Here is a 12,279-nt window from a genome sequence, read left to right as displayed (position 1 = left end):
TGAGAGTGACAGCCTTTGACACCAAGGCCATATTTGACGCGAGTGTGGCATCAAGGAGCCCTCATAAAATTAGAAGTGAATGAGAATCGGGGGGATCTCTCCACTGGTTGGAGTCATACCTGACCCAAAGGAAGATGGTTGAATTCCAATCATCTCAATCCAAGGACATCACTGCAGGGGTCGTGTCCTGGGTTCAAACATCTTCAGCTGCTTCATCAATGATCCATAATAAGGTCAGAGGCAGGGAGGTTTACTGATGACTGCATTATGTTCAGTAACATTCACAGTGATAATGAAGCAGTCCATGTCCAAATGCAGTGGGACCTGGACAACATTCAGGCTTGGGGCTGATAATGCCACATAAGTGACCATCTCCAAACAAGAGAGTCTAACCATTGCCTCCTGACATTCAATGGCATTACCAGCGATGAATCCCCACTATTAACATCCAGGGAAATACACTCATGAGCAAATTACCTGGACGGGATATACAAATACTATAATTAGTGAAGCAGGTCAAAGGTTAGGATATCCTGTGGCGAGTAACTCACCTGCTGAATCCCTAAAGCCTGTCTACAGTATGCAAGGCACAAGTCAGGAGTGTGATGGAATACTCCCCAGTTACCCTGATGGGTGCAGCTCCAACAATACTCAACGAGTTTGACACCATCCAGGACAAAGCAGCCTGCTTGACTGGCACCCCATCCACAAACATTCACTCCCTCCACCACTGACTCAGTGTTTACCATCTACAAGATGCACTGCAGTCATTTGCAAAGCCCCCCATCGTCACACTTACTGATAGTTCATTGATCAGTTAGTTTGGACTCTGCGGTGGGACAGAGAGAGAGAGAGAGAGAGAGAGAGAGACACTTACCATCGAAGAGATGTTCAGCACCTTCCTTCACCAAGCAGCTGATATTCAGGGGGATGAAGAGCTGAGTTCGCAGCGGGTCTCCATACAGGTAGCTGGGCAGGGCAAACGGACCTTCGAGGACAGGTACCAAGAGGAAGCCACAGGAGGTGGCCTTCCGATGCCAGCCTTGAACCTAGGTGAGTAAATTGAATGAATGGTTGATTAACCTGCTATTGAACCAAGGCAAGTACAACAACTGAGCCCAATTTCACAAGCAGGCATCGAAGAAGCTGGCAGGTTCTCTCTGCTGCCCACTTTTTTGCACTCTGATTGCTGCTCCAATTGGCACCAGTTGGGCACAGAGCCAGGATCCGCCTTGCTTATGGTGGGGGAGGGCACTCCCCCCTCTGCAGTTTCAACAATTCCCAGCACCCACTGTGCCCACAAGTTACCAGCATCTCTTTGGAAAATGACCAGCAGTGAAGCTGGCCATTCATTAGCATACAGAATTAGACCATTTCCTCCCACACTGGCAGGAGAAGGAGGGCTGATAAGGCACAAATCCGAGAACAAATTCTCTCCGAGGAACGATTCAAAGCAAATAATAACATTAAAATATAAAGCCATTAACAGGGCAACAGGTGAACTTTGCAACACATCAGTGACAGTGTCACAGGAATTAATATCAGTTTCTATATTTAGGAGGGCCAGCTACATGGCAAAGTGAAATTATAGCCCAGGTGGTAACTCGGAGGAGGGGGTGAGGATTGAGGAAGTTGTTCTGAGGTCTCTCTGGGGAGTTAGGTGCTGCATCACTGCAGGAGGACAGGTTAGCTCAGGTGTGGGAGAAGCATTCTTGCTCCTCTGAGCTCCCAAGATACGCTGGAATTGCACGTGCCTGTCGCATCCATTCCTCGTATCTGTTTAGCCGACAGATTTCCCAAGGCCTGGGAAACATAACTGTCCGGAGTTAAAACTGCAGGAAAAAAACCCCTGAAGTCCACTGACTCAAATATGTTAATGAGCAATCCTCTGTCTCCATAAGATATAAGGCATAGGAGCTGAATTAGGCCATTTGGCCCATCGAGTCTGCTCTGCCATTCAATCATGGCTGATAAGTTTCTCAACACCATTCTCCTGTCTTTTCTCCGTATCCTTTGATCCCCTTACCAATCGAGAAAGTATCTATCTACCTTAAATACACTCAATGACTTGGCCTCCAAAGCCTTCCGTGGCAAAGAGTTCCATAGATTTTCCCCCAAATCTCAGTTCTAAAGGGAGTCCCTTTACTCTGAGATCCTCGTCTCTCCGACTAATAGAAACATCTTCCCCACATCCACTCTACCCACACTTTTCAGTATTCTGTTGTTTTCAATGAGATCTCCACACCTCATCCTTCTAAATTCCATCGAGTACAGACCCAGAGTCCAAAGACGCTGCTCATTTAATTTCATTCCTGGGATAACTCTTGTGAACCTCGTCTGGACCCTCTCCAGGGCCAGGACGTCTTTCCTGACAGACGGGACCCAAAATTGTTCACAATATTCCAAATGTGGTCTGACCAGTGCTTTATAAAGTCTCAGCAGTACATCCCTGCTCTTGTATTCTAATCCTCTCGAAATGAATGCTAACAATGCATTCGCCTTCCTAACTACCAACTCAACCTGCAAGTTAACTCAGACTCCCAAGACCCTTTGCACTTCCGATTTCTGAGTGTGTGGAGTCTGCACGTTCTCCCCGTGTCTGCTTGGGTTTCCTCCAGGTGCTCCAGTTTCCTCCCACAATCCAAAAGATGTGCAGGTTGGGTAGATTGACCATGCTAAATTGCCCCTTAGTGTCAGGAGGATTAGCAGAGTACATATGTAGGGTTACAGGGATATATAGGGCCAGGGTGGGATTGTTGTCGGTGCAGGCTTAACGGGCCGAATGGCATCCTTGTGCACTGTAGGGATTCTGTGATAAACACAGGGTGTTTCTCTCTTTGCCGGAGTTGGTTGAATGTGATTCTGGAATTCTGAATAGTGAGGATGCATGGAGGAGGAAGGCTGTGACGGAAGGATGTGTTCAGGAAGAACGAGAGAATAAAAATACAGATCACCATGAATCACCCATAGCATCGATATAACAGCGAGGCAAGACAAGGACTGTCTACCAAATGACAAACTGCCCAACTGAAACATCAGCACAAAGCCTGCACCAATAGCTGAGAATTCACTTTCAGGAACTGGACATCACAGACAGCTGGGCTTTGATTGTTCATCTCCAGTCCACCCCCACCCCATACACTGGTGCTGAGTCGCCTTGAGCCACTGTTAATATTCGTGTGTGAAAGCTCCATCACCCCAGGCAAAGCAGATTCCCAACCCAACGATTTGGGATTGTGTTGATGAGTGCTGAATTCAGTGAAACACTGTTAGAACACAAACATCAATTAATGAAAGAGATCTGCACTGAGGTTAATGCAGGTAACCAGAGCCAAATGAAGTGAATTGTTATGTATTTAAAAGGGTTGCAGATTGCTTTAAGAACTGATCACATGATTTGACAGTGACATCATTAGGGTGTGTGCAGAGGCTGCTGTTTGACTTTCAGTTCCTACTCTGTACAAGCAAGAAGTCTGAGAATAAACCTGTTGTTGTTAATTTGAATCTACGTGTGCAAATCACATCTTGAAACGCACAGCCTGGAACATAGTGAGGCCATTACGCTGCCTGACATAATTATATCATTGCACAATCAATCAATCAGGGGACATTTCGATAAGTATCAGCCATTAAGTTGTTAACTTCAGGCATGTTTGAACTCCTGACTGAACTCATTTCCACTTTCAGCGGCGTTCACATTTCAATATTGAGAAAATTTAAATTAAATAAAGTTTTAAGTTTTAAAATTTATTTATAGTGTCACAAGTAGGCTACATTAACATTGCAATGAACTTACTGTGAAAATCCCTGAGTCACCACACTCCAGCACCTGTTCTGGTACGCTAAGGGGCAATTTTAGCATGGCCAATGCATCTAACCAGCACGTCTTTCGGACTGTGGGAGGAAACCGGAGCACCTGGAGGAAACCCATGCAGATATGGGGAGAACATGCAGATTCCACACAGACTGTGACCCAAGCCTGGTGTCACCCGCAACAAGGCAGAGAAAAAAAAACGACAATGGGGGGGGGGGGGGGAATCAGGAAATGGGGAGAAAGGGGACATGAAAATAGGGAGAAGGAATGAGGAAATAGCGGAAAGAAAGATGACCTTGAGGATAGGGGGAAAAGCAGGAAGTGCAATGGGGGGGGGGGAAGCATGCGAGAGGGGGCAAGCGAGCAGGGCACAAATCTGTCGAGAGTATGGATTGAAGGAAACTAGAAGATTAAGTAGACCCACAAAGATGAAGTAGATTTTGGGTCTTCCTTCATTTTTCAGAACTTTTGTTTGAAAATGACAGAAGTTATTCAGATTTCAAATACAATTATTATTTTACATTAGATATTTTTTATCCTCGCCTGAAATGTAATGAGAGGTGAGTGAATACTCGCAGTTTTCTGATTATTGGCAATGATATCAGGCTATAAATCTACTGGTAAACATTTCTCATTCGGGTGTTTTGTCAGTAAAATGCACTAAAGCTACCTTCTGGACTGCAAGTTTTTCTTCTCAGCCGTCGCAGAATATATCAGTACTTTCTCTAACACGTCATGTCACACCAGACAGCGTGGGACTGGTTTGTTAAATCTATCCTTATACTCGCACCAACGTCTGTACTCTTGGCAATGGCTCCTAACATCTGGGTCTTTCACTGTTGGCTACAAGCCAAGAATAAATCTGACTGTGCTTGGCAAGGTCACTGGCTCTGAAGGCATGGTAAAAACTCAAAACCATCCAAGACAAACCAGTGCACGGATCAACATCCCATTCATCACCTTAAACATTCACTCTCTCCGTCACCGGTGCACAGTAGCAGCAGTGTGTAACGCTGCAACAACTCACCCAGGCTCCTCTGACAGCACCTTCCAAACCCACAGCCTCCAACATCGAGAGGAATGAGCAAAGTGAACAGCAACACCTGCAAGGTCCCCTCTGAGCCACACACCACCCCAACTTGGAAATATATCACCATTCCTTCACAGACTGTCTTCAGGTCAAAAAGCTCTCTCCCTATATTGTCACATGTATTGGAATGCAGGCGATTTTTTAAATTCATTCCTGAGACATGGGCATCACTGTCTGGCCAGCATTTATTGCCCATCCCTAGTTGTCCTTGAGAAGGTGGTGGTGAGCTGCCTTCTTGAATCACTGCTGTCCATGTGCTGTGGGTTGACCCATGATGCCATTAGGGAGGGAATTCCAGGATTTTGACCCAGCCACTGCGAAGCAACGGTGATATATTTCCAAGTGAGGATGGTGAGTGGCTTGGAGGGGAATTTGCAGGTGGTGGTGTTCCTATGTCTTCACCCTTGTCCTTCTAGATAGGAGTGATCGTGGGTTTGGAAGGTGCTGTCTAAAAACCTTTGGTGAATTGCTGCAGTGCATCTTGTAGACAGTACACACTCCTGCTACTGAGCGTCAGTGGTGGAGGGATTGAATGTTTGTGGGTGTGGTGCCAATCTAGCGGGCTGCTTTGTTCTGGATGGTGTCAAGCTTCTTGAGTGTTGTTGGAGTATTGTTTCTTGCACACTATACAGAGAAAATATACTGTTCATCGAGTATATAGGGGAGAAGGAGAGGGTGCAGAGTGTAGTGTTATAGATAGGGTGCAGAGAAAAATCAGCTTAATATGAGATGGGTCCATTCAACCAGTGAAACTATACCACATGACAGCAGTGGTTCAGGAACGCAGATGCTCACCACCTTCTGAAGGGTAATTGGTGGTGGACAATAAAATGCTGACCTAGCCAGCGATGGCCACATCCTGTGACACTGGAAAGTGCACTGCAGAGGTTCCAGAGAGCGGCTCACCCTCTGCTTCAGGCTAATATCTGGATTGCATCAACATTTATACAAGTGGCATGAACTAACCCAGCTGCTGCGATAGCAGGCCCAGGTGTTGAGAACCTATAAATGGAAATAATCAAAAGATGGGCCACATATGATGATTTGAAGTGATGGGGTTTTGTCCAGTTCCTTTGGCAGCTTGTTCCACTGTGAGCTTGTTCTTGTGGTGGAGGATTGTTCCAAGACAGTGTCTTGGAAACAAGGGGTTGTTGCAGTTTGTGTGGATGATACTTGATGTTCTCTCATTATTGGGAAGCAGCAGCTACTAGTCTCTGCAATTCCTAACAGCACATTCCAAATTTTACAGGACACGCTCAGTCTGTTCCTCTCCCTTTTGATCAGAGATTTGACACTGCTGTATTTCCAACACTGATTTGTGTAAATGCGTACAGCGACTCTTTGGGTCACTTCAAACCTTATTTAGAACATTACAGCTCAGAGACAGGCCTTTTGTCCCTTCTTGTCTGTGCCGAACCATTTTTTGCCTCGTCCCACTGACCTGCACTTGGACCATATCCCTCCACACCCCTCTCAGCCATGTACCCGTCCAAGTTTTTCTTAAATGTTAAAAGTGAGCCCGCATTCACCACTTCATCTGGCAGCTCATTCCACACTCCCACCGCACTCTGTGTGAAGAATCCCCCCCCCAATATTCCCTTTAAACTTTTCTCCTTCCACCCTTAACCCATGCCCCTCTGGTTTTTTCCTCCCCTAGCCTCAGTGGAAAAAGCCTACTTGAATTCACTCTATCTATACCCATCAAAATCTTATACACCTCTATCAAATCTCCCCTCATTCTTCTACGCTCCATTCTTTCTATCTCTTACTATATAAGCTGCATACTCCAGGACTGGACAAACTTATAACTCTGATACTTTGGTTGCAATACAAAGGATTCCTCCTCAGAAATCCAATACCTTCTCAGGGGATGGGCAATAAATAAAGGCCTTGCTACCAAAAACAAACGCCAAAAATTAATTTAAAGACCGCGTTTCCTCATTGCCTAACTTAACATGGCCTGGGTGCAGATAGGAGCGGCTGAGTTTACGTTAGTATCTTTGGACAGTCTGCAGCTTTCAGCCTTTCCTGAGATCTAACTGGACTGCTTGTCCCCACCTACCATTTCGAAGAGCACAGCCGATGTTACAGCCATCCAGTGCAACTTGACTTCAAACGCAGCATTTATCGAGTAGTTCCCATGGTAATAGCAACTACACCATTCAACACGGCCTGAGCGGTTATTCACATCCACGTCCAGGGTCACCGTCTTCTGCTCAGGGACTGTGGCAGCTGCAGGGGAAAAGGATCAGAAGGAAGCAGCAAGGAGTAATTAAAACTAAATTCAAATCTCACTACGTTCAAAGTGCTACTTAGCGGTGCCGCCTGCGCCCCAGGGCCAGCAATGTGGGAGAATCGAGAATGAGGCATAATCTTGAAATTAGAGTAAAATCATTTCGGCAGGAAATCAGGCAGCACCTTTTTTTTTTTACACAAAACCTTAGAAATCTGGAACTTTCTTCTCCAAAAGGCTGCAAATGTTGGGGAGAAACTTTCAAAATGAGGTTTGTGTGAGGAATGGAAAGTTTGAGAGAAAGCAGCTCCAGTTAATGGAGCTCAGGGACAGGTTCACCATTTCATGGGGACTTCTGCCTCCAATACACCAACTCAGACTGGAAAAAAGCGTTTCCTGAGTCTGACTTACCACCTCCTTCATCGGAATATACCTTGAAAATCTCGTCAGAACAGTGAGGCATTTAGCTCATTTGTCTAGGTTATTGAAAAGCCTGTTGGTTGTGCGACAGGGCTATTGGGCAAACGATTCCACCTTGGCAGAAGACAGAGGGGTTATTTTACCTAAAGCAGGACACACCAGAGTGGAAATGGTGTTGCAGCATTTGAAGTAACTCCGATCAGACCCGTTTACCTTAGTTTAGAATACAGCAGCTTTCTGACACAAATCAGATATTATCTAATCAAGCGTTAACACGCTGGTCTTCAGAGGGATTCTAAAAACAATTGTGTGTTGGATCGAAGTATCTGTCTTAGACAGGGAGGGGGTGGTGCTGTGTCTCATCCTGGCTTACATTACTGTTGGATTAGCTGTCAGACTGTATGGGTTAACTCAATAGCAGAGTGAAAATACGTGTGACAGACAATGAGAGAACTGAACCCAGGAAAGTACCCTTCATTGTTCCAAATTAACAGCAGAAAGTGACAACAACCTGGGTTTATAAAGCACCATTAACATTGTAACAGGTCACAAATTACTTCTGAGGCAGTGGGCACAGTGATATTATCACTGGACTAGTAATTCAGAGACCCAGGGTGATGATCTGGGGACCCAGGTTCGAATCCCTGATAGATGGTGAAATTTGAATTCAGTAAAAATCTCGAATTAAAAGTCTAAAGATGGCCACAAAACCACTGTTGATTGTCGTAAAAAAACCCCATCTGGTTCACTAAAGTTTAAAGTTTTAAAGTTTAAGTTTATTTTTTTAGCTTCACAAGTTGGCTTACACTGACACTGCAATGAAGTTACTGTGAAAATCCCTCAGTCGCCACACTCAGGCGCCTGTTCAGGTACACTGAGGGAGAATTTACCATAGCCAATGCACCTAAGCAGCACGTCTTTCAGGCTGTGGGAGGAAACCGGAGCACCTGGAGGAAGCCCACGCAGACACGGGGAGAATGTGCTGACCAGTGCGCCGCCATGCTGCCCTTATTGTCCTTTATGGAAGGAAATCTGCCGTCCTTACCTGGTCTGGCCTACGTGTGACTCTAAAGCCACAGCAATGCATTTGACTCTTAAAACGCCCTTTGAAGAGGTGGGGGAGCAAGCCATTCCGTTCAGGGGAATGAGAGATCAGCAACAAATGCTGACCCCGTACAGATTCCGGGTTCTCACTGGCAAAATGCTGAGGCCAGTTCGCTTCGGTTCCCGGCTGGTTAGAATCAAAAAGAAAAGGCAGAAAAACAGCTCAGGAATAAAGCGAAACGCAGAGTGTGTCTCTGCAGCGCAGGGTAGATAATTACTGGGTACAGGACTGAATAAAAGGAGATGATGGAAGTAATCATTATCTCTCTGGTAAATTCATCCCCATCTGCACAAAGCTATAATTTGTTGTCCCAGCTGTAGATGGTAAGAGGCACTTTGTAGCGGGAGTTCTGCTTCGCTGGCTGCTGACAGAGCAGGCTGGCATTCTGAGGACCCTCTCACACAGGCACTTTGCAGCTTCTGCTTTTTACTGTGATGATTCCTGCAGGGATACAGTCCGGGGCACCAGCACCACCTCATCCTGTCAGCTTATGTATAGCCTAAACTCAGGACCATAGCGAGGTTACGGTGCAGAAAGAGGCCATTCAGCCCATCACATCTGCGCCAGCCAAAAAGATAAAAAAGAAATCCATTTTCTAGTCTGTATCCCGTGCAGCTTCCAGCACCTCAGACACTGATCCAAGAGCCTTTTAAATGAGTTGAGGCTTTCGGCCTCAATCACCAATTTGGGCAGCGAATTCCAGGCACCCACCACCCTCTGGGTGAAGAAGATTTTCCTCGTGTCCCCTCTGATCTTTCTTTGTTGCCTGGTAACTTACCCCTTGCTGGGGGAAACAAGTCTTTCTTGTGTATTCTATTGGGCCCTTCATCATTTCGTACACGTCGATTAGGTCTCCCCTCAGCCTTCCCTATTCTCAATAAAACAACTCTCCTGAAGAAGGAGTGACACTCCAAAAGCTTGTGCTACCAAATAAACCTGTTGGAACTTAACTTGGTGCTGTGAGACTTCTTACTGTGTTTACCCTAGTCCAACGCCACCATCTCCACATTATGGCGAAATAAAAGATGAACATCTCACCAGGGCCATCCCCACTTCTTGCCTTCAAGCAACCACACAACCTCAAACAGACTACTGTCCGCAGCAAACTACCCAGCCTTTAGGAGAACAGTGACCACAACACCTCACAACCCTCCACAGCAACCTCTGCTAGATGTGCTGGGTCATTGACACAGATGCCATCATCTCACGAGAGAACACCATCTACCAGGTACACGGTACATACTCTTGTAACACAGCCAACATTGTCTACCTGATACGCTGCAGGAAAGGATGTCCCGAAGCATGGTACATTGGAGAGACCATGCAGCCGCTACGACAACGGATGAATGAACATCTCTCGACAATCGCCAGGCAAGACTGTTCCCTTCCTGTTGGCGAACACATCAGCTGTCACAGGCATTCAGCCTCTGACCTTCGGGTAAGCGTTCTCCAAGGCGGCCTTCACAACAACACAGAGTCGCTGAACAGAGACTGATAGCCAAGTTCTGCACATATGAGGACGGTCTCAACCGGGATCTTGGGTTCATGTCAAACTATCTGTAACCCCCACAACTTGCCTGGGCTTGCAACATCTCACTAACTGTCCTGGTTGGAGACAATACACATCTCTTTAACCTGTGCTCAACCTTCTCTCCAGTCACTTGATTATCTGTAAAGACTCGCATTCCAACCATTAGTTTGTAAATTGAGTTTGTCTTTTTATATGTCCTGTTTGTGAACACAACTCCCACTTACCTGATGCAGCACTCTGAAAGCTAGTGGCTGGTACTACCAAATAAACCTGTTGGACTTTAACCCAGCTTTTGTATTCAATAAAGGAAAACATTCCATATGTCCCTCAGTCACTTGATCCTGGGGACACTGAGGTGCTCTGACACTAATTCCACTCTCCAGGGAAACACTTAATTATTTATTAGTGTCACAAGTAGGCTTACATTAACACTGCAATGAAGTTACTGCGAAAATCCCCTAGTTGCCACACTCCAGCACCTGTTCAGGTACACAGAGGAAGAATTTAGCATGGCCAATGCACCTGACCAGCATGCCTTTCAGACTGTGGCAGGTCTCACAGCACCAAGGACCCGGATTCAATTCCAACCTTGGGTCACTGTCTGTGCGGAGTTTGCATGTTCTCCCCATGTCTGCGTGGGTTTCCTCCGGGTGCTCCGGTTTCCTCCAACAGCACAATGATGTGTAGGTTAGGTTGACTGGCCAAGCTAAATTGCCCCTTTGTGTCGGGGGAATAGCTAGGGTAAATACGTGGGGTAAAAATGGGGATAGGGCTTGGGTGGGACAGTTGTTGGTGCAGGCTCGATGGGCCAAATGGCCTCCTTCTGCACTGTAGGGATTCTATGATGATCAATGCAAATCCTCCCAGTACCCATAGGACAGAGTCACAACCACTACAGCAGCACGGCTCTCTCTCTGTCTCGGGCAGTGCCTCAAATCAAGGATTTGCCGCAGAGTAAATCCCACGGCAAGACACCATGTTTCGGATCTTGCCGTGGGATTTACTCTGCGGCAAATCCTTGATTTGAGGCACTGCCCGAGACAGAGAGAGACAGAGATACCAGGCATGATCCTGCAGATTAACAGGCCCTTAACTGTGGACTGGGTTAGCCCCTCGGTCACTAAAGTGTGCACAGCTTTTAACAGGTCGTCAGTAATGTGCTGGACATTTCCTACAACTCTGCACCCTTCCCACTGTAACTGAGGGGTGACAAATGGGTCTGTACCCACCATCCCCTCCCACTGATCAGCTGAACTCAGGCATCACAGAGGGACTGGGTCTTACTGCACATTAGGGATAGGGAGGAATATCAGGAGAGCTCTTCTCCCAGCTGCAAGTCTTCAGTCAAGCACTGAAGCAATCCCCCCACCTGTTAAAGGTGAGCAGGACTGTGATAATCCCAGGGGAGGGACACAAAACATGGTAATAATTATCACAATGTATTTCCACCTTCAGTTCTTTACCACCTTCTCTGGACAGCCCTAAGTTGAAACAACTGGCTCAATAAATAGCTTTGGTGAACCACTGGACACTTCCAGGCAGTTGCCAGAATGTTTGACTGCACTGTGCCAACAAGTCTGATTCCATCCTCACCAAATACCCACACTGCCCAGCACGGGGTCACTGGATGGCGGTCAGTAACAGTCAGAGTGAATCCTCCATCCCTGTCAAAATCAGCAAATTCAGAGTGTGGTGGGGGCCTTCCCAACCTATAGAACTTAGCACTGTATCGCCGATCTCACAAGATCTTTAAAGTCTTTACCAAGTCAACTTCATAGAATCATAGGATCTACGGTGCAGGCCATTCAGTCCATCGAATCTGCACCGACCACAGTCCCACCCAGACCCTATCCCCATAACCCCTAGCTAGTCCCCCCTGACATTAATGGACAATTTAGCACGGCCAATTCACCTAACCAACACATCTTTGGGCTGCAGGAGGAAACCAAAGAACCCGAAGGAAACCGTGCAGACACGCGGAGAATGTGCAAACCCCACACAGACCCGTGGCTGGAATTGAACCTGGGACCCTGGCACTGTGAGGTAGCAGTGCTAATCACTGTGCCACCGTGCTGCACCGTTGTGC

The 12,279-nt window shown here is 46.6% G+C and overlaps 1 protein-coding gene across 4 annotated transcripts in view; it reads right to left on the bottom strand.

Moving 5' to 3' along the window:
* depdc5 (DEP domain containing 5, GATOR1 subcomplex subunit) overlaps nt 1-12,279 on the bottom strand; it is a 157,207-nt gene that overhangs the window by 13,198 nt on the left and 131,730 nt on the right. For all 4 annotated transcript variants that reach the window (XM_080208529.1, XM_080208532.1, XM_080208530.1 and 1 more), the window contains exons 37-38: nt 6,967-7,136; nt 878-1,049 (exon numbers count right to left, since the gene is read on the bottom strand). In XM_080208529.1, coding sequence (XP_080064655.1) covers nt 878-1,049; nt 6,967-7,136 — 342 coding nt within the window. The remainder of the gene's footprint in view (nt 1-877; nt 1,050-6,966; nt 7,137-12,279) is intronic.

The sequence above is a fragment of the Carcharhinus amblyrhynchos genome, chromosome 20 (genome assembly GCF_965287045.1).
Source record: "Carcharhinus amblyrhynchos chromosome 20, sCarAmb.v2.hapA, whole genome shotgun sequence".
NCBI lineage: Eukaryota > Metazoa > Chordata > Chondrichthyes > Carcharhiniformes > Carcharhinidae > Carcharhinus > Carcharhinus amblyrhynchos.
Note: the sequence above shows the minus strand (reverse complement) of the source record. Positions and strands in the feature narration are given on the sequence as shown.